Raw genomic sequence first — 23,649 nt, 5'->3', positions numbered from 1 at the left:
ATACAATGGAACCATTTGCTTGTGATTTATGTTAACAGAATCCCTTCTCTTTTTTTTAAACTCTAACCCAGGAGAGGGAAGTAGAATTCACTGATGCTGCTGAGCATGCGCTAGAGCAGAAGGTGGAGCTAAGCATCTCTCTGGCAAAGCAGAAGTTCAAGGAAGAGCTCACCGACTCGCAGTCCCCGTATTACCAGGAGGTTGCAGCCAAGTCTCAGCTTCAGGTGAGTGAACCCACCTCACACAACCAGAGCCCAAGGCAGGACTCAGATCTGGGAGTCAACAGCACAGAAATCCTCTTGACTCATCTTCCTGTGACCAGGCGTTCTTTTCATTTTTTTATTTTTATTTATTTTTTTTATTTTTACCTTTTCACCCCCTTCACCCATTTCTCCTACCTTCCACCCATCTCTACCTCTGACAGTCACCAGTCTATGTTTTGTATCTATGAGCTTGGTTTCGGGGGTTTGGGGTTTGTTTTTAGGTTCCACGTATATGTGAGATCATTCAGTATTTGTCTTTCTCTCTCTAACTTATTTCACCTAGCATAATGCCCTCGAGATCCATCCATGTTGTCGGAAATGGCAAGATTTCATTCTTTTTATGGCTGAATAATGTTGCATTGTGTGTGATGTATTCCACCTTCTTTAGCAGTTCATCCATTGGTGGACACTCAGGTTGTCTCCATATCCTGGTTATTGTAAATAATGCTGCAATGACCGTGAATCTTTTCAAATTAGTGTTTTCATTTTCTTCAGATAAACCCCCAGAACTGGAATGAAGTGGAATTGCTGGATGATATGATAGTTCTATTTTTAATTTTTTGAAGACTCTCTGCACTGTTTCGATAGTAGCTGCACCATTTACATCCCCGCCAACAGTGCACAAGGGCTCCCTTCTCTCCACACCTTCTCCAGCACTTGTTGTTTTTAAAAGGCATGGCATTCTTCATGGGTGATAAGTGGAAGAACTTATATGGTCCACATCATCCGTCACTAAATCAAGACACTATCCCAAGATGGCTCTTCCACCTCTGACCATCATCGCAGCTGCCTCTTCCTGGTTAATTTAAAAAGCTCTTCATTCCCTGCAGGATAAATCCAAACTGTCATGCTGAACTTGGCATTTATATGCCATGATAAGACTCCTGCCTTCCTTTCCAGCCTCGTCTTTACACCAGCTCTTTACTGTCCCCCTCTTTACACTCTACTTCCCAGAAATGCGAACTGCTTGCAAATCTTTTCCTACCTTTAGTCTTTACATGTGCTGCCTTCTCTGTCTGGAATGCCCTTCCCTGAGTTGCATTTTACAAACTTCGTCATGAAATGTTCTCTCTACGCATCCTGGGTTCACTGCCTCTCCTCTGGGCTAGCACCCGGTGCCCACCGTTGTCACAGCACTTGTCACCTTGTCTTGAGATTGTTTGTTTACACGTCTATGGCTTTCATTGTCTCCACTCCTCTCTGCTCTCCGGCCACACTCACTGCCATGAGGGCATGAGCTTCCCCTTGAGGGCAGGAACTGCTTCTTTCATCTCTGCTGCTTACCTCCTAATGCAGAGCTTGGGATGCAGTTAACTACTCAGTAACTGTTTGTAGAAATGCAATTGAAATTAGAAGCATCCGTGAGATTATGTAACCATGAGCTACATTTATGAACAGCCTGGGTGCCCAAGCATCTTAGCGTGGCCAGGGAAAAACAGGCATCTAGTTCTCATACTTGGAAAATTCAATGCTTCCCTCCTCTTAGCTGGAGAGGAGATGAATAACAAAAACGTTCTCAACCTCCAACCTCTCTCCCCGCATCAGTATTCAGTCAATAAAATGTAAAGAACCTTTTCTATGAACTTCAAAGAGAAAGCATCAGCGTGGGATATTTATGAACCAGAGAAGTACTTAGACGTGGATTAGTAGATAGAATGAATTAAAGAATTGTCTGTTAACTCTTCTATTTGTTCTTTGAAATATTCTTTTCAACAAATGCTTAGGCTAGTCAGAATATCTTAAAATTGGATAATTGACCATAGACTGTCTTCACTGACCTGTTGTTAATTTTCCAAGCACCTAAAACAAAATGAGAATTTGGGGGGGTCACTTCCCTGACCTTGATTCCTCATTTAGAAACTAAAGATGACCTCGAAGTGCCTTTCCAAGTCTAAAATGCTGTGTATCGAAATAGTAGCACTGTTCTTAACGTCTTATATATATTAACGGGATTTTTTACGGGATTCTATACTTAAAGTAAAATCATTTCTCTTTTTGACAAGTGAACATACTGAGGTGCAGGGAGATTAATTAATACACCCAACAATGTCACACCTATTAACTAGCAGAGCCCAGATTCAGACCCAGGCAGCCTGGCACCAGAATCCCTGCTCTTAACCACTAGGCTATACTTTCTATTTTTCCCAAATAAATAGGCATGGGGAAAGGATTTTTGGATCAGCAAATGAACATGCCTCTTCTAGCCTCTGAAAAATTTATCAACCAAAGAAGAGCATGTCTTGCTGGATCTCGTTTCAGAGACCATCACATCAGTCTTGCTGGTTCCATTTACATGGTCACTGGAGCCCCTCTTCTCAGCACACCTGTTCCCCTTCCAGGCACCTGAGCAGTCCGACCACCCAGCCGCTGCCATGAGATAACCAGCCAGCCTCACCACAGCCCAACACTCGCATTAGCTCAGCCATTCAGGCCTAATCAGGAATTAATGGCCGGTGCTTTGCAGTAATTTAATTTCCACAATAAAGTTAATGACCAATTTAATACAAATGTCAAAAGGAATGCTTAGTTGTTGTCCGAATGCTTTCTGCTGTGCAAACATCCAGGAGAACTCAACACGGCTGCCTTTTTTTAACAGACATTCCAGCAGAATCAGGAAGGTTTCTGTGCATTTCACATTATTAATAAGGTTAACTGGGCACTTAATTGGCAATTTAGTGGTTAGCCGCTCCATGATCAGAAGGTCTCCGGAAGATAAGTTAGCAGAATTAACTGAAGGCCTTTGTCATCGCCTCCTTAGACGCCTTCTGCACCCTCCTAATCAAAGCTGATTCTTAATCAGTCACAGCCAGGTTCACAGAGAGGACACGGGACCAGCAATCAATCCCGTCCGCTGGAGCTGGGGCTTAGGGGCTGCTCTCCCCGCGAGGCTCCCTGCTGCGCACGTCGCAGCCGGGGCTTCTCCGGAAGCAGTTCTGTGTGTGATGGGTTCTTTCCAGATGTGTAACGGCATCACTGATATCCTGGACCAGATAGATGGACAAGTCAAGGGTCTGAACCTTGAGCTCCAGAACCTGCAGCTTACACTTAAAACAGTCCACGCCAGGTGCTGTCACTGGAATGGCATTTGGGGGCACAAATGCCTTGTGGCCCCAAAGCCATTTGTCACAAGGCCTCCACTGAGCTTTCCCACCTGCCCCCGTAATAAAGATCAGCTCTGCGGAAACTGGCCTCCTCTCTCACCTCTATTAAGCCCACCGTGAGGTGGGAGTGGAGGCACGGAAACTTATTACCCAGGCCCCCTGACCTTGACCTCTGTGAGGACCTTCATCCTGTCCTTCCCCGCTGAAGTCTGTCAAAAACAACTGACTGGGGCTTCCCTGGTGCTGCAGTGGTTGAGGGTCCGCCTGCCAATGCAGGGGACACAGGTTCGTGCCCCGGTCCGGGAAGATCCCACATGCCGCGGAGCGGCTGGGCCCGTGAGCCATGGCCGCTGAGCCTGCGCGTCCGGAGCCTGTGCTCCGCAACGGGTAGAGGCCACAACAGTGAGAGGCCCCGTGTACCACAAAAAAAAAAAAAAAAAACTGACTGAAGGCTTGCTCTGCCTTGCCAGCCTCCATGCCATGTGCCCACTGAGGAAGTAAAAGTAAATCGAGCTTTAAGGAGCTGGGAATCCAGTAGAGGTGGCAAAGACTAAGTAAATAAATAAAACAATATTACCAGCTCTCTGCTCACCGTGTCAGGCACTTACTAGTTATTCCTTATGACAACCTTACAATATACGTATTGTTATCCCATTTTGGGTGAGAAGACCAAGATTCAGAGAGATTACGCAATAAACTCAAGGTCCTGCAGCTAGAAAGTAGCAGAACCGATTTTTTTTTTTTTGCGGTACGCGGGCCTCTCACTGTTGTGGCCTCTCCCGTTGCGGAGCACAGGCTCTGGACGCGCAGGCTCAGCGGCCATGGCTCACGGGCCCAGTCGCTCCGCGGCATGTGGGATCCTCCCGGACCGGGGCACGAACCTGCGTCCCCTGCATCGGTAGGCGGACCCCCAACCACTGCGCCACCAGGGAAACCCAGCAGAACCGATATTTAAACTCAGGTGTATACAGCCATCTCCTCGTCACACAAAAGCTGAGCTACCTTTATCACTACAGTTGTTACACACTCAGGGAGCAAAACCACTTTTAATACTGGTACAATAAAATATAATTTAGGTGGTAAATCAGTCTGCTGGGAAATAAAAAAAAAAATCCACGATGCACTCCAAAGCCCAATGTAAGTGATTTGGGGATTATCTGTGCGTCACTGCTCTAGTCCTTGGCATAGATAATGTAGACTCAGCAGTAATTTTAGATACAGTGACAATGCAGTGGCATATTGATGAGTTTAGAGAAAGAAAAGATGCTCTCAACTCGATTAAGCAAAGTTTGCTGAGTCCCTACTACACGGATGACGATCTGCTACAGACTGGGAGGAAAGGAGATAAAGATGAATAAATAGGACACAATCCCTGAGCCCAGGAAGCATAATCTCAATGAAGAGACAGCATGCCCCCTCATGGACTGTTTTACAGGACGTATGGCAATAAGTTCTAGAACAGTAGGGAGAAGAAATAATGGAGCCTGACTCGGGGGAGCTACAAATGCTTTTCAATAGAGAAGATGCTTGAGCTGTCTTTGAATGATGGCGTGGGGGAGGCAGTCAATGAGCAGAAGGTAGGAGAAGTTGCATTTGGGGCTAAAGGGAAAAAAAGGTCACAGAAGCCTGGAGGAAGTACGTGTCATATTTGGGGAGACACAGGAGTTAGTCTAGTGTGACCAGAGGACACGATATTGACCGAAGGGGTCAGGATGGCAGGAAGTGCAAATGGAAATGTACTTGGAGGGGCAGATTGTGGAGGGTCTTAAATGTCATTCTAAAGAACTGGACCTTATTCATTAGGCACTGCAGCCCATCACAGGATTTTTAGTGAAGGGCAACAGATAGGGAATGATTAACTTGGGAAGAAAGTGTAGTCAAGGGGACATCTTCCTTCGCCCGCCCCAGCACACCCCCAGAATCCATTTCCTTTCCCTCCCCCTACACACATCCAGAAAACCATTCAGCAGTGTCAGAGGGGAGACAGGGAGGGTGTGCCTGCCATGGGAATATGAAGAACGTGGTAGAAACAAAAGTCATGTGGAATTCAGACTAGCAGGCATTGGTGACTGGACAGCAGGAGCACAGAGGGAAGGCGTGTAGGGTTGCTGGACTCTCTGGATGGAAGACCATGGGTGTTCGTGACCCTGACGGAGATAGGGAGCCTGGGAGGAAAGGCAGATCTGGAAGGAAGAGGTTCACTCTGGTTTGAGCGTATTTAGTTGATGGCAAAGTTGGGATTTCCATGTGAAGAACTCCAAGCTGCATCTCAGGTGATTGTGGAAGACCCCCCAACGAGAGGCAGAGGGGAGTGGGTGCAGGGAAATGGGGACAGGGTGGGCCCTCCCTTCAGTGCTTTACTACTAACTGCTATCACTTCCTCATGGTCTCTCTTGCCTCCCTGCCTCCCACGAGTGAACTAGATGGGGCAGAGCCCATTTCCATGGTGATGTGTCCTGAGAGCCTAGCACAGAACCCACAGCAGAGCTTCCTGCATACATGGGAGTGTGTGTGCAATGAGGGGCTGAGAATGCAGACCTGCAGAATCCTTCCAGCTGAGGGAGAGGGTGAAGTCAGAAATAGGATGGAGTGAAGGAGACTGAGAAAGTGGCCAGAGAGATGGAAAAAGAACCCGAGAAAAGCAGGCACTCTGTGGAAAAGGACTGGAAAGTGCCCCTGGGTTTGGAGAGGACCATCCTCGTTGGGGGAACCCAGAGGCAGAAGCCAGGCTGCCGTGGATCTGGGAGCCACTGAGTACTGCAGTTGTAAACTGTTCTGATCACACACCTCATGAGCAATATGAAATCAAGCAAGCGTAAAGTCCACATAAATCTAAGAGCAAAACTAATAAGATTAGAGTTTGCTTCTACCATTTTTTTTACTCATTCTTTTTTTTTTCAATTGAAAGATGGTTGGTGTACAATATGGTATGTTACAGGTGTACAATACAGTGATTCACAATTTTTAAAGGTTTTACTCTATTTATAGTATTATAAAATATTGGCTATATTCCCTATGTTGTACAATGGATCCTTGTAGCTTATTTTATACCTAATAGTTTGTACTTAACCCCTTACCCCTGCATTGCCCCTCCCCCTTCCCTCTCCCCACTGGTAACTGCTAGTTTGTTCTATCCGTGAGTCTGCTTCTTGTTTGTTGTATTCACTAGTTTGATGTATGCTTCTACCATTTTAATTAGGTACAGCAGCCAGTTTGACTTTAATAATCCCTTTAACATTACAGATGTTTTCCAAATCATATAATTCAATTCAGAAAATATGATCATTACTCTGTGTGTATAAATAAAAATACTGTAGCCAAAAAAGTTTCTTCCAAATACCACCTTAAAATTATTTCATATTTTATGTAAAGTAACCAGTAAAGCAGGTCAGAACTACCCAATTACAGCTTTTAAATAAATAGCAAAACACTTTCCTCTGGGTTTTAGAAATAAATGAGAACAAAAAGTTTGGCCTCAATCGTTACTTCAATTTTCCATGTTCACTTTTTTCCCCTAACTCATCAAAAGTGTTTAGGCTTCCTCAGTTAGATAAGATCTGACCCAGTAGAACCAAAGAGTATTTCATAAATTTCTTTCTCTCTGCAGATGCAAAAGGTATTTAAGAAACTTCCAGGATTCAAAGAAATCCATGTGTCAGGATTTAGGTAAGAGAATCGGACTCTTCTCAATTTTTAACTTTCTTTCTCGCTATCCCCTTTTAAAAGCAATGTCATGAGGATTTTAAGGTCACTTTTACCCCAATTGTTTAGCTCCGCCAAATCCTGAAATCTGAATACATTTCAGATGAAGGAGTTGTCTAATTAGAACATGACTCTAGGTGATTTTTAAGGAGTAACACAGGAGCCGACCTCCTTCCTTCCTCCGGATTCAGAAACAGGCAAGGACAATGTCATTTACCAAACCTCTTAGGAAAATCCCTCAGCAGAGACAGATCCAGAAAAGTAGCAATTAGTTACCTTGATGTCAATTGCCTGGTTTCCTATCCAGTGCTAAGTACCGTCATTGTTTAAGCAAATCAAGTTGACCCTAGGGAGACAGGGGAAACTAATCAAAAGTGGTACCTATAGGGGTAAGAGAATTGGGCAGACAGGGATGGGGATGGAACTATTAATACCTGTTTTATCACTTTGATGCCTGACCGTACTTTTATACCGTTCTGATGTCTGGTCCATAGTAATGTATTACCATGCAAAATTTATAAAATTGAATATTTAAATAGAAGACATGAAATAAAATAGTGCCACGCTAAAGCAGGGTTCCATCATGTTCCCACAGCTTTCCCATAAGCAGGCCTATATCCAGTAGCATCTCAATATTCCAATGTGGGTTCAGGAGTTTTGGCAAGACTTTTGCATCTTTCTTTTAAGTTCTCACTATTCAAAACATCTACAAGGGGGATCATAATGTGGTATTTTTTTTACTGTGCCACAGGGCATATATCAGCCCTGGTGTGAGCAGAATGAGATCCCTTGCACTGAGGGGGATTTGTAAAACGGGAGGACAGGCCTCTCTCGAAGTTCCTCCTGGCCTGTCACCATCTGTTGTCTTAAAGCAAGAAGGTCCACAGGGTGGGTCCCACATAATCACAAAGAACAGTTGTGTAGGTGGGGGGCTCCGCCCATTTATTTCTCTCGAAGCTATCAGGACCCTCTGATTTGTGTAATTTCAGAGGAAGGACATGTTGAACCATGAAAGTAACAACAGATGAAACCCTTAACATTTACCAAAGCAGACTCATTTTTCTTTATTTCAAGATGCTGCTTCACAGTACTCCATGTGAAATCAGATGGATTAGAGAGAAATAAAAGGTGATAGGAGAATACTCTGCATAGATGCAAGGTCTCCTGGATAGACCACTGCAGTTAAAGAATAAATTTTTAATTTAAACCTGAAGGAAAGGATAGGAACAGTTCTCTTGGTGAATGTTCAAATGCTCATTATCTCCTCTCTTCAAATAAATGAAAAACTAATAATAATTTAAAAAATCTGTTTCAGAAGAAAACCAAAATGTTAGGGGATGAAATTTTGCAAGGTAAATATTTTAAAGTTATTAGATCCTCTGAAACTGCATCTTTCCCGTGTGTTTTTCTCTGTAAGAGTTTATCCTTCTTTCTGTCAAGGATGCTTATAAAGTATATTTGATCGCATTTTCCCAGTGATTTCCATGATGCTACGTAGACTTAGTCTCCCAGAAAACATTTTGACCCCCGAATACAATAAATAATATGCTTATGAGTGTGGCAAACTTTTAATCCTGAAAAACAATGCTCAGAATATTGTAAACTTGTTATGAAGGAAATTGCTTTCTCATGGAGCCAGATCTTCCCACAGAAGACCTAAACTCCCAGGAGTCTCAAGGTACCCTCTTTCTATGAGCTCACTCTTATAAAACCTGATCTACAATTAAACAAATACTTTTATATCAGTGACCTCATTTGATTCCTGTAACACAACTGGGAAGAAGTTAGAACATCTATTATTAACACGGTTATAAGGAGGAACATTAAAGGTTCCACTTTAAATATTGCTTTATCTCTTAAAGCAACTATGAGAAACTATTAACAATCATTCAATCCAGGTGGAGGGTATATTCCTTCACAAACGTGTACACAGCTATCCACAGCAGCTTCATTTGTCTTAGCCAAGAACTGGAAACAACCCGAATAGCCATCAGCAGAGTCATAGATAAACAAATTGTGCTATATTCTTACCACAGACTGCTACTCAGCAAAAGAATGAACTACTGGAATACACAACAACATAGATTCATCTCAGAATAATCATGTGGAGTGAAAGATGCCCCCAAAAAAGGAGTATGATATAATTCCATTTGCTTTTAACTCTCGATAATGCAAACTAGTCTACAGTGAGTGAAGACAGATGAGCTTCTAAACTAAATTCACGTTATGTGCCCAGAGAAGTCCAAAATGTTGTCGCCAGTCTGGTGACCAAATGGCCTTTTTTTCTGGCACAAACAGGTGGTGGCGTGGCAAAACGAGCCCAGGCTATGGTCTTCCAGGCCAGGGTTGGAATCTCGGCTCTGCTACTTTTCCACTGACAGCTTTCCCTCTCTCTGCATCTTCCCTTATCTATAAAATGGTGATCATGTTGTTGAAAAGATTAAATGAAGAAGCATGTGAACTGCCTGCAACAGACCACCCACTCGGTAAACAGGGGTTTGCTTTTCCTGCAACCTGTTGCCTGGTGAATTGTTCCAACCCCTCAAGGCTTACTGATTAAAGCAATTCAAAAAACAGTCAGCAAAACTCCAGTTCCAGCGTCTGGTCTCAGATAAATTACCTTCAGGAATAAACTAAGGGGATGAGAAATCCATTTATAAAATACTTTTTAAAACAACTTCCTGGCACCAGCACCCCACTGAAAACCTAAGATGTATAGGATATATTTGAAGCCTCTGTAAAAGGAATATAAGGAAATCAAAGAGTTTAAGTACCTAAAATCTTTGAACTAAGGCTCAAATCCTAGTAAGAAACATCATAGAATAATGTTTACTTCCTGAGATCCATATGGTTCCCAAAACTTCTATCCAAAGTCTGATGGCTCTGAACCAACATGGGAGACAATGAAACTTTTTTTTGTATGTGATCGATTCATCAAATGTCTCAATAAATTTCATGAAAATTCTTTCTCCCTTGCATGTTCCCGTTGTGTATGATGACTTGAAGACCAAAGAAAGAAAGAGATGGGTAATTTGAACTTTTTTTTTAATGTTTTGAAATATAGTACATTTCCCCCCCACACACACACGTTTCTGTGCTAAACTCTTGCAGATTATTTTTACGTATAAAGTCTGGGATAAGCCAGTGTCTTTTTATTGGTGTCTTATTTAAATGGAAGTATTTGATCAATTGCTCAGTAGTAGAAAAGAACCCTCAAATCAAAATCACTATGTGGAGAAGCAGGTAAACAGTGACCTACCTGATCAGCGAAAGTGTGTTCTATACAACTCAAAAGCTTTTCAAAAGAAAAACATAAAAACACCTATCTGTGATGCAAGTATGCTTCAACAATTTCTTAAATGTCATTTGTGATGGGAAGTTGTCGGCCTGGACGCACACTTGTGCATGCAAGCCGCCTAAGTCTGTAATAAAGCAGAGGAACTAATTTGCCACTTGGTTCCCAGGTCAGTGTGAATGGGAAAAGGGCACACTGTATCTAGCTTGGCTCCTGTAATCGGGGAAATAACCAACCGTAGACTCTGATTGATCGTGTGACCCGAAGAACTGCCGAGAATACACATTATCGGTTCCTGTGGCCTTTAAAACATTTTTGTATCCCTCTGTGTGGATTTATGGCACAAACTAAGAGGTAAAACCTGGTCCTAGAGGACAGAGCTAGAGAGGATCCTATTTCATGTGTACATGAGTAAAGGCGCTGATTCAATAAATATAACAAATACAGTTAATCATGAACTACTTCCCTTTCTCTTTTCTCACATCTTCCAAGATGTTATTTTAAAAGCAACTTGAGGGAAGAAGAGATTATGTTTAATATAGTGTTGTATTTTTTAATTAAAAAATCCTTCTTCAAAAAAGTAGAAAAGAAATAGCCTTGAGAACTGAAGCTTTGACTTGGCTAAAACACGTACATATTGTTGTCCCCCTGCTATATCCTACAAGAGGCTACTTGTAGGAAAAGAAAAAAGACAATTCATCCTTCTTGCTGATTGGCACTTATAAGACCACGAAAACACGGATCAATACCAGCAGCTCTTGACAATTAACTTTTTCACAAAGACCTGAAGTGAAAATGTATGGTCACTTGATCCAGTTAATAGTCTCTCTTCAAGCTGGATTTCAGTCCCATTATACATTCTATTTCAGAGCTGAAATATATGTCAATTCTTTTTCTACCTTTTAAATTTCTGACAAACACTGAAATTAGTTTCAAGTGTGTGATATTCATTAAAAGTCCGTCAGGAAAGAGGTTGAAGCTGTCCTGAAGCTTTGTAGCAACATAGTGATTCTCTTTATAAGGCATGTAACAATGGCTTTGGATGTGATGTGTCCTCTGCGATCTACAGGTCAAGCTCTACAGAGATGCAACTTACAGCCATCTTTCAGAGAGACAAGGCAGAAGCAAAAAGCCCTGCAGGGGACCTCCTGTCTTTTGATTCCAACAAAATTGAAAGTGAAGGAAACCTTCATGGAACGATGGAGGAAGACAAGCAAATGGAAATCTACCCCACAGCTTCAGACCTCAGAAAGCTGATCAGCAAAGCACTGGAGGAAGACCAGTCCTTGGATATGGGGTCAATTCAGTTCACTGATGGTCAGTGGGTGATTTCATAGTTCTGAGTTTATCCTCATCCTGACAGAGAGATGAGGAGGTGTGACTGTCTCCTGGTCACTGTCATTTTAACTTGGGTCCTGTAGAGTCAGTCATTTTGGTGACAGGCCAATCACGGATGGTTATCATTTCTGTCTTTCCTCACTGCCCCCCGGGTCTCATTCAATGAGCCTTTCATGACCACTTCACACCAAAAATAGCTCTAGGGAAGCCAAGAGGCTCAGCTCAGCCCAGCTCGACCACAGTCACCCAGTGGAACCCAGGTGGAGAGAAGAACTCGAGGAGAGTTCTGTTCCCTCATCTGGCACAGCCCAGATTCCCTCATCTAGTAAATGGGTCAGGTTCCAGGTGGCACATTTGAACTAGGATAATTTGAAAAGAGTTTCATAAAGGGACTATTTATAAAGGTTTCCCTAATGCCCAGAGGACTAGGACAGTTCCCCGGGGCTAGAAGCACCAAGGCCCCACTACTACCTCCAGGCCTGAAGGGCTGCCTAATGATCTAAGCCATCCCAAAGACAGGGAGCAAGGAACCACTGACATGGTCCATATAAGTCAACCTCCCATGGCAGGGAGTAGTGGGGAGAGAAGAGTATGGATCTAAAGAAATCAACAGGTAATCAGGCTCACTCAGGGTCCTCAGAGGGGGCCCTGGAGGGACCCAGGAGCCTGGAACTCTTCACCCAGTACTCTTGGCATAATAGATGGGCACTAGAAATGCCATTTTAATGTGACATGGCTTGAAACTGGCATTCTCTGTCAGTTCTGTTTCTGTAGTTTAGAGAGTCAAACTCAACTCTGGAAAACTTTACAAAGATCCCTCGGGATGAGATGTAGGGTGTGTCACTAAAGTTGTCAGTAAACATTAAAATCCTCTTGGTTCACTTTTGAATTTCTAGACAAGGAAAGTTCAGTGAAAACTTCAGACTCATCTCTGAGAGCATCTGGTACTCTGGGTTGGTCTCTTGGTTGAACCCTTTGGGATAATCTGAGAATTGGGCTTCAGGGTGGAAGTAGGACTCGCAAGGACTCACATTCGGTCCTTGGTTCCAGTATTTATTTTAGCCATTTCTTTCTTTGTCAACTTAGTTATATTTTTGTCCCCACTGGCCTAGCCAATCAGTTGGCCTGCTTGGTCCACATGTGTACAACAAAACTAAACACCCTAAAAATCCACCTTAATAACTGTTCATATCCCATAGACTTGCAAGATGCACCCCTTGCATGCATCCTTCAGCAGATCACTCAGATCAATGACCACTAGTGCATCTGATGCTGATTTCTTGATGATTTGTTGTACCACTCCTTAAGAACCGATCATCGCCACATTTCCCAACCTTCACTGTTTTACTGCTCCAACCACAAAAGAAAAAAAGAAAAAGAAACACTCAAACCTTGTGATTTTTCACCCACAGAAATTGTTGGGTCTTTGCCAGGTCTTGATCCTGACACCCAATCGGTGCTGCCCACTCTCCTCGCTGACATCACAAAGGTGAGTTTGTTGTTCTTCTGTTCTTCAAATAGGAACAAAGCCTCGAAATCTTCCATCAGAAAAAGTCAGCTTAAGGACTGAACAGAGCAAGATCCCCTCTGCAATGCTAAATATAATTCTTTTCTGAATCTAAAAAAGAATGAATATATGTATATGTAGAACTGATTCACTTTGCTGTACACCTGAAACTAACACAACATTGTAAAGCAACTACACTCAAGAAAGAAAGAAAGAAAATTCTTTTCTGGTTTTTACAGGCAGTACTTGCTTACCCACTTCCACTATCTGTATTAATAAAATATAATACAACTTGCATTTCAAATATCCTTAACTTCAAAGTTTCCTTCAACATAGTTAGAGCTCTGTTTCAATTAGAGTCAGGAATTGCCATTTTTTGATAAAACAAATACATGTTCGTGAACTGAAAAAATACTTAAAGCAGAATATATTATTTGACTTTCTGAAATAAATATAACATAAAGATACTTTATAAGTTTGTCCTTAAGTCTTAAGGTCTTATCTATATGTTTTATGGGGGGTTTTAAGGATAAATTAATAACTTAGGAAGTAAAAAATAATGAATTCAGTAATAACTTTTGTATTTCATTTAAAGCTATGTTCATTTAATTTATGCCAAAAGTTGTCACTATGGTGTTCATAAATGGAAGTGCTAAGCTTTATTCCCTTTTTAAATAAAAAGATTCATAAGTTTGAATATGATTGACACACGTTGCAAAGTATTTTGGGTATCAGTTAACCCTATACAGGCAGACTCAGCCACGAGATCGTATTTTACTACTGTATCAATGCATGTTTTCCTTTCACGACATGTTTCTGTATCAGAACCTACAACAGAATCCACAATAGATTCAAGTCAACTATGAAATGATTTGCTTAAATTTAAATGAAAAGAAAAAATACAGAGTATAACCCTTCTCATATACAGAGAAATGTCCCTTGTCAACATCTGTCCTAAATTCCTTCTTCAGGTTGCTACTCTGAGTCCGGAACTTCCTCTTGGTCAACCCATGCTGGAGACAGTGGACAGAGCAGGACAGAGTCTACCTGGTGAGTTACTTCCCACAGGGTCTGTGTTGGATGATGACATCCTCTTTGAGGAATCCATCTATGACACTATCTCAAAGACCAGTGATAAAGTCATCCTCCACCCAGGAGAAGGTTTGGTCCCACCACTGTTTCCAATGGAAGAGCTGTCCACTGAACCACCTTCTTCTAAAGAGGTGGTCACCCTCAGCATCTTTCCCTCAGCTCTCATCCCCAGTCCCACAGAGAGCACTGATAGCCCTTTCCTGACGGATCTGGTGAAAGAAGCTGAAACCAAAGCAGCACCAACCGCTGCCCACCCAGAACAGCCATCTCAACTGAGCTTCAAACCTGAGAGTCTGTCAGGACAAGGTGGGTCCTAAGGCCCACGTCCATGACAAGGGGCTATGGCGACAGAGGATTGGGCTCTTACAATCAGTGTTTGTATTCCTATTCTCCATATACAGGCTGACCCCGGATACTGTCTGTTCTGCTATGTGTGTCTCTTTAGTGCCAATTAGCACACGTGTAACTGGTCAATAAGGATGTCAGTAAACATCGAAATCCTCCTAGTTCACTTTTTTATTTTTTTTTTTACTTTTTAATTAAGTAACTTATTTTTTTAAATTGATGTATAGTTGATTTACAATGCTGTGTTAATTTCTGCTGTACAGCAAAGTGATTCAGTTATACATATATATACTTCCTTTCTCATATTCTTTTCCATTGTGGTTTATCACAGGATATTGAATATAGTTCCCTGTGCTCTACAGTAGGACCTTGTTTTTTATCCATTCTATATATACTAGTTTGCATCTGCTAACCCCAAACTCCCAATCCATCCCTCCCTGACCACCCTCCCCCTTGGCAACCACAAGTCTGTTCTATCTGTGAGTCCATTTCTGTTTCATAGACAGTTTCATTTGTGTCATATTTTAGATACCACATATAAGTGATATCATGTATTTGTCTTTGTCTGACTTACTTCACTTAATATGATAATCTCTAAGTCCATCCATGTTGCTGCAAATAGCATTACTTCATTCTTTTTTATAGCTGAGTTGTATTCCATTGTGTATATATACCACATTTTCTTTATCCATTCACCTGTCAATGGACATTTAGGTTGTTTCCATGTCTTGGCTATTGTGAACAGTACTGCTATGAACATAGGGGTAGATGTATGTTTTCAAATTATAGCTTTGTCTGGATATATATACAGGAGTGGGATTGCTGGATCATTTGGTAATTCTATTTTTAGTTTTTGGAGGTTCCTGGTTCACTTCTGAATTTTCAAGAATGTTTACTTTTGAGGCAATAGGGTCAAACTTTCTCACAGTTAAAGAGGAAATCTTTATCAATATATGAAGACCTTATGAAAAAAAAAGTGAATATTCTGCAGAAGAGTCTTTTTTTAGTGCAAGAAGTAGTGGATATAGTGGCTTTAGGCAACTCTGTGCTTCCCACTTTATGCAGCTCCCTGGTGAAACTATAAGCAAAAATGTCTTTAAGGAAGCAATAACCCCAGGATATAAGGCTGATAAGGATGCTCTGTGATTCTAAGTGGAAATGCCAGGGAAGATTTTTTGTGGCTGATATTTTTAATAGAGCTGTTTCTGTTTTAGTCAGGGCTCTTTACAAAATTCTATGGGTTTTGGTGGTCTACCTCATTCCTATTTTCCTCGTGTGAAATCAGTAGGCAACTTTACTGAGTACAAGGTTTTTCACAAAAACATGTATGGCATGATAGCAGAACCACCTATACAGATTATATTTTGTTTACGTGATTACCAGTGACTAAATATTAACCGCATGATACAGTTATCTATTTCTGCATTACAAATCACCCTTCAAGCTAGTGCCTTAACACAACAATTGCTTATTTTGCCCATAAATCTGAAAATTTAGACAGGGATCAGTAGGGACAGCTGTTTTCTGCCCCATGTTGTGACAACTAGAGTGTCTCAACTGGCGTTGAAGATCTTTTCTCAAGAGGGTTCACTCACACAGCTGACAAGTCAGTGGTCAGCCAGAGCTGTTGGCTGGAGGCCTCATTTCTCCACTGTGTAGCCTCTCTGAGGGCTGCTTGAGCTCCCTCTCAGCATGGCAGCTGGGTTCAAGGAGTCATTGTCACAAAAGAAAAAAGTGGAAGGCTCCAGTCTCCTCAGGGCCCAGAAACAGTGTCACTTCCTCACATACTAATGGTTAGGCAGCCATAGCGTCCATCTTGATTAAAGAGGAGGGAACATAGACCTTATCTCTTGATGGAAGAAGTAGCAAAGCATTTATGGCCATCGATAATCAACCACAATTCACAACAACCACTCTTTTGACTTTTAAATCACTTAAAAGTTGGTCACCTTTTGACTTTTAAATCACTTAAAAGTTGGTCACCTTTTGGTGACACGAATGATATTAAATGCTCACTGGATTCCTTTCCTTCATTATGATACCAAAAAACCTTATTATAAGATCAGCATTTGGGGTATATTAATAAAAATGATAGTATATCTATGCTGAAAGTATTATTGTGTTTTCAAAATTGCTTTACTGTTTTCATTTTTTGTATACATTCCTTCCATTCATGAATATACCATAGAACACTAAAGCTGGAAGGACTCTTAGACATACTCTAGTTAAGCTGTATGTTTCACAGGTAAGAAAACCAAGGCTAGAGGTGGGAAGTTCCTTGCTCAAGGTCACACTGCGTAGCTGGTGGCAAAGCCAAGACCATCATTCAAGTTTCTTCCACCTATTACACTATGTGTGGCTTAGTAGCCCCATCATTTTAAAAAAAATATAGTGCCCCAAACTTGTTTTCTCTCAACCCACAGCCTCTTCTTTCTCTATTTCACTGCCTTGTCATTTTCTTTAATAGTCTAGCATTCTGAGTCTTCACAATCTCGCCTTCTAATCACCACAGTTTTCACACGGTTTCACACGTTACAGGGACACAATTTTCACACAAATCACAGATCGTTTTTCAATTGAGCAGCCTCCGTTCCATCTTTATTTTACTACACCGCTGGCACAGGGCTTCTATTGACACTCCCTTCTTTATACTCCATTTAGCTTCTGCAAGATGAGTCATTCTTGGTTCTTAGGTTTTTCTTAATAATTTGTTTATTAAAATCCTGCCTCATTCCCCAAAAAAGGTGATGATGGTTTACAGACTTGTGTGAAATACAATAAGATTTTATTTTAAAGAACTGAAAGAAAAATGGAAGAAAAGATGAAACAAAGATAGGTCAGATGACTCTTGGAGTAATGAAAATGTTTAGGAACTAGATACAGGTGGTGGTTACACAACGTTGTGAATTTTCCTAACACAATTACTGAATCATTCACTTTTTTTGAGGTCATCAGATGTTTATAACTAATAAATAATTTTAGAATAACAGAATTAAGGCAATATTGAACTGAATATTGCCATCACTCCTTTTTTATATTTGGCATTTTACGATTTAAACCATTTACTTTAAAACGTCTAATATTATGTTATGTTTCACCGTAATAATATTTTTTAAAAAATCAAATGACTCCATAGGGAAAATTGTTTAGAAAGTAAATATCAGAACATTATTTCTTTGCTTAGGTGGTTCATGAATTTGGCTTTGAGCTTCTCAGCAGACTGTGCAGTGAGGACAATGCAATTTGTCACATGATTTGGAACCTGCATGCTTAGAGCATGGTAATTGCTTAGGAGAAAAATATTCCTCCTATGAGTCCTCCTAAGAAGGAGCATCTGGGTTACGGTGAACCACGTCTGTCTGCCTCAGCCTCCCCTACAGCATCAACTCGGCGTCAGGTGTTTCCTAGAAGGCCCTCCCTGGAGACGCATAACGAATGCCTGAACCCAGTTCATTACAGTGGTTCCATGAGGGACAGGTGCTGACCGTCTGCCTTAACTCAAGGATTGATTTTAGAGTATCCAGAGGCATGACCATGCGGTATAACCTTCAGTCAATGCCCCATAAATAAAAATGACCCTCATAACTGAGCTTTTGATTAGTATTGACCAAGAAGCGCTATATTTGTTGGCCTGGGCTTAGACAGCAAATATGCTATGTTGCCAATGAAAGGCAGATCCATACGTTTTCATAATCAGCCCAGCCAGGGATAGAAGGGACATATCTCAATGACCAATGAAGACCCCCACTAGGAAACATCCCTGATAAAAAGGCATCCCACTCATATATGTAGAAAGGGGAAGGAAAACAAAAAGCAGCTCTCGGCAGGATCAAGGCTTCCCTCCCTCAAAAATTTCTGGGTCTCTCCGCAGCACAGGTAGATGACACCCAGGACTCCAAAGCTCTGCACCTCGGTATCACTGAGATAATTCTAGCCTGGAAAATTTTTAAGGTTAGTGTCACCAAAGGCCCACTAAGCCATTAAAATCTCAGTCAAGTACTCATAGAAATCTCTCAGCGTAAGTAGTCTAAGGTAGTGGTTAATCCCCTGAGATAAAGTACTTGCAAAACGTGCCTCTAGAACACTAAATGAATTGGTGTCTATCTGGTCTCGAATTCTGAGGTCTTCTATTTTTATTTTTTTAGGTTAGTTGATCCCATTCTTTCTTGCAGAGCCAGTTATCTGTTAAGATTATTCCTATTTCATAGAAATGAGTCATAAACCTATAGGACAAACTCAACATTCTGTTCTCCACATAACATGCATCCAACTCGTTCAAAAGTGGTATATCATTAGGATAGAAATTTTGTGTGGTTTGATTTGGTTTGGTTCACACGTGCGTAGGCAGCAATACATTTTCCTTTTCGTTCATTAGAATGATGATCTGACCTGCCAAAAAAGAAGCTCTTTAGTGTTCTCCCTCCCAAATTAGTTTCTCACTTCCTAGACATTCCATTTAAGATGTAAGCCAGATCTCTCAATAAATTGCAATATGTGAAACGGTGAAAAAGCAAACTTTAGGCAGAGCTATTCTGCTATTGGACATTGTTTTGCCTTTAATTCCCTGCATTAATCTGGATTCTCCAGAGAAACAGAACCAACAGGAGATTAGAGATAGAGATTAGAGATAGAGATAGAGATGATAGAGATAGAGATATAGAGATAGAGATAGAGATAGAGAGATAGAGATAGAGATATAGAGATAGAGATAGATTCACTATAAGGAATTGGCTCCCATGCTTATGGAGGCTGAGACATCCCAGGGCTGCAGTCAGCGAGCTGGGGACCCAGGAGCATCAGTGGTGTAAGTCCCAGTCTGAGTCCAAGTCCAAAAGCAAAAGAAGATCAGTGTTCCAGCTCAAAGACAGGCAGAGAGAGTGAATTCCACCTTACTTCGCCTTTTGTCTTATTCAGGCTTCCAGCAGATTGGATGAGGCCCACCCACGTTAGGGAGGAGTCTGCTTTACTCAGTCTACCAATTCAGATCTTAATCTCATCCTGAGACACCCTCACAGACACACGCAGAATAGTGTTTACCCAAATATCTGGGCATCCCATGGCCCAGTCCAATTAGCCATCACATCCCCCATCTAGGCAATAGGTTAAAACACCACACGTTTCTGACTTTCCTTAATCTGGCCTCAGCCTTTGACTCCATTGAAAGGAATCAGTGATATGAGCTAAACTGAATGAACCCATTAGAGAACCTGGGTCCTCATATTCCTTGAGGTCAAGGACTCGGTCTGTCTCTACTCATTGCATCATCTTCAGTGTCAAGCCAGATGCGTGGAACATCTAGACAGGCAATTAATATATATTAAATGAGTTAAAGGAGTAAATGAACACATTTATAGCATAATATCTCCATGAAAGTAAGAGTTGATGGGTTAATTTGATTATTTCCCTTTTTGCGCTACCTAAAAATGCAGCTCAGAGAGAGCCAATGAAGTGGTACAGAAACAGTGGTCAGCTATCTATTCTGGCCATTGTGCTCACCATTGCCGTAATATGTCATCCATAGTCATGCCTTTGTGGCTTTGCACGAATTATTCTCTCTTGTGCTTATAATACCCATCCATCTTTCTAGCCTGATGACCTCCTACTCATACTTTAAGTTCCAGCCAACATGCCACCTCCTCTGTGAAGCCTTTCCCAACTGCTGCCTGAAAAGACTCATAATTACCATTTTTCGCTGACTCTAAAACAAGAAAGTATATATACGTCCATCAGGCATTTACCACTCAGTATTGAAATAATTGGTATGCATCTCTGGGGTCCCTCCAAGACTGACTTCCTGAAGTGAAAGAATGTATTCTTATCCTTTTTAAAAAATCTCCTGCACTGAGCACAGTGTGTGGCACGTGCTTGGGGGTTCATAACTATTTGTTACTGTTGTCAACTTTACTGGGTCCATCAGTGTTTCTGGTGTCAGACGGTAAACTCCTGGAGGATATATCTCTCTGTGTATCGGTCCTCATGCATCTCCAGAGACAGCCTCACGTGAAGGGTGATATTCCTCATTGGTAAATACTTTTGTCAAAATGAGCGTGCTGAACAACTTTCATTAGCTCCACCGCATGGGATGTGTTAATACCACAAGGATTCATGTGGAGACATGAAGTGGAGGAAATATACAAGAAGCCACTCTCCCAGCCAAAACATTTTACTTCCTAACTCTCAACCACAAGAGCCTGGCCAAGGTGTTATTTAATTTGCTCCACTTCAAGATGAAAAGATAATAATTAAGACTTGGTAAGATTTGTAAGAAAAACTCAGCTGAACTTTACACCACTAAGGTCAACATGTTTGCCTCTTCTTCCTTGTATTTCTAAATTGAGGACCAAACAGTGAATTTTCCCAGCAGGAATATGCCACTAATAAAAATAGTTCGGAGGTCCATGGGGAAAATCTCATCTCAAAGAAGGAAGGGACGGCCATTCAACAGGGGCTTGCAATTATGCTCCATCCCTAGATACCATCTTCACAACGCCCAGAGAAAACTGAAACGTGAAGGCCTTCCAACTCTCAAATTGGATCAAAGCTGAGATAGTGCTGTCCTCCAAATTTTATATTTGGGAATTTGCCCCAAATTGTGGCAATTGCCAAGAAAATGTGTTTTCTGACTTTCTGCCCCCAGTTGAACTGATCTGATGCCCTCTCCCTGCTGCAGCGCTATTCAACCCTCATTCTCTCAAACCTCTCCTCCATGACCACCCTTTTTCCAGCTCTTCCCAATTCCGTCCTCAAGTTATGATCCAATGTTTTATGCGGAGTAGTGGTCCCTGTAATCTCTTTTCAACATTTTAATGAACAGAAACATCGAGTTTTATGAGCCTGTTAAGAACATTGAAGGGGTCTTAAGCTTGGGAATGACACAGCAAATCTGAGTTTAAATAGATCTTCTGACTGCGTTGTGAGGAATTGGCTGGAGGTGGGCAAAAGCAAGCCATCAGTTAGAAGAGTGTTAACAGCAATCCGTGCTGGAAATGTGGATGGCCTGGACTTGGGTGATAGAAGGGGAGTTGGACAAAAATGAACTGACTTGAGTGGTAGTTAAGAGGTAAAACCATTATGAAGAATTCTGAAGCCATGAATGGCTTCGGCAAGAAAGCTTGGCCTGATTATGAGCAGCGTCTGTTACGGGCTCAATAGTGGGTGGTGGTGATCTATGTGTCTGCAACGTCTGTACTATATGCAAGTAAGCTGGTCTGGGTCACACTCCCAGATGTCCAAATATGGTCTTCCTGTTGCCACTTTATGGTCATACGACCAGTGAGCACATTCCAGGAGATGCCAGCCCTAGCTTGTTCGCAGACCCTTGACATGGCCACTTTCATCCAATTTTGTTGGTTCATATTTACATAATGAGGAAGGTTGATAAGTATCTATTATTAGCAACGCTTCTGATTGATCTCTCGAGTATTTTACAGTGAGGAGAAAAGAAGAGGTTGATAAATCCAGAAAACTGTGCCACATAACTAGGTCAACATAATGATTTTAAGGACTTGACCCATGCAACTGTGAAGGCTAGCAAGTTCAAAATCTGCAAGGTAGGCTGGCAGACCAGAGACCCAGGGAGGACTCTGCTGACAGAATTTCCATTTCCTCTGGGGAGGTCAGGTTTCTTTTTTTGTTCATTGAGGCCTTCAACCGATGAGGCCCTCCCACACTATAGAAGGTAATTTGTTTTACACAAAGTCAACTGATTTAAATGTTATTTTCATCTAAAAAATACTTTCACGGAAGCAGCTAGAATAATGTTTGACCAAATATCTGGGTATCATGGCCTAACTAACATCAAATTAACCATAATAGTGTGTCTTGAATGAGCATAGTAGGTAAAAAAAAAAGAGAGTGCTTTATACATTAGGTCAGCAGGAAAAGATGCAAAGCCAGGACTAGAATGGGCAGAATCAGGTCATAATTGGACAATTCATCTGGCACAGAGAGAAAGCAGGGCTGCCTGATGGAATGCCCTTAGTCATAATGTGAAGGTGTGTTTGTCATCAGTGATAATAGGTGGTCAGCATTTGTGGAGTTGGAAGGAGCCCACGGTAGAAAAGGGGGCAGGAAATACACAGTAGACAGAACATTGTGCAGAAGAAAGCCACGGAGAGAGAGGCACCAGGGTGACATGGGCGAGGCAGTCAAAGTGACATCTAGCCAATCCCATAGTCACCCGTTCCCACCCGTATCACTTCTCGAGCCACTGGGACATGGCATATTCATAGCTACAGGATTGCTGTCTCGTGTCCTCTTACCTTGACCCACACGAGGTAACATCACAATGAGGGTGGGAAGGCAAATATTTCTGACTCTCTTTTGCCCATTTTTACAGAGAGTATAAGGCACCAGTTGTGCAAATGGTCTGAGGCCAGTGAGCAACCAGGAGCTGACAAGGTCATCTCTGAGACTGTGGGGAAGGAATGTCACCTTGGGTCCTGCTGTGAAGACTCGGGGAGTTTACAATACGATCCGCTTTGTAATCAAAGAAGCACCTCTTGCATTGAGGGAAAGTGACATTTTAGCAGTCCTTAAGGTAGAAATAGCAAGAGCATTTACAAGGGAATTCTATCCATTTACATGGATAGAAACTCCCATGAATTCCTTTAGTTTTTAAGTTTTAAGAAGATGAATCTGCATTCCTAAAGGCATCAGGAAATAACAAGTTGCATGCAGTGGTCAGTTTCTAGAAGGAAGTCCACACAGGCAACTGAGCAAACCAGTCATTGTCATACACTTCTGCTCAAAGAGACAGGTCACATCATTCATCTGACCTTAAAAATGTGTCAGGAAAATGGGAACTTTGTCTTTAGATTCTATAATCTCAGAGAAAATTTAATGTTTTTTGACCACTGAGTAAACCAAAAGATAAGACGATTTTCAATTTCTTCTGTCTCTATTTTTTTTTTTGCTTGGCAATGAATGAGATGGAAAAATAACAACTCTCCCGTGCTACGTGGCAAGTTCTCTGTATTGTCAACTTAGGTAAAATCCTTGCCAGAG

At 41.7% G+C, this 23,649-nt stretch overlaps 1 protein-coding gene across 2 annotated transcripts in view; it reads left to right on the top strand.

The window, feature by feature from the left end:
* The window catches only part of IMPG1 (interphotoreceptor matrix proteoglycan 1), a 92,742-nt gene that overhangs the window by 28,532 nt on the left and 40,561 nt on the right, over window positions 1-23,649 (top strand). For both annotated transcript variants that reach the window (XM_030859518.2, XM_070043485.1), the window contains 6 exons: window positions 72-224; window positions 6,972-7,030; window positions 10,073-10,093; window positions 11,431-11,678; window positions 13,112-13,188; window positions 14,178-14,260. In XM_030859518.2, coding sequence (XP_030715378.2) covers window positions 72-224; window positions 6,972-7,030; window positions 10,073-10,093; window positions 11,431-11,678; window positions 13,112-13,188; window positions 14,178-14,260 — 641 coding nt within the window. The remainder of the gene's footprint in view (window positions 1-71; window positions 225-6,971; window positions 7,031-10,072; window positions 10,094-11,430; window positions 11,679-13,111; window positions 13,189-14,177; window positions 14,261-23,649) is intronic.

The sequence above is a fragment of the Globicephala melas genome, chromosome 14, assembly GCF_963455315.2.
Source record: "Globicephala melas chromosome 14, mGloMel1.2, whole genome shotgun sequence".
Taxonomy (NCBI): Eukaryota; Metazoa; Chordata; class Mammalia; order Artiodactyla; family Delphinidae; genus Globicephala; species Globicephala melas.
Note: the sequence above shows the minus strand (reverse complement) of the source record. Positions and strands in the feature narration are given on the sequence as shown.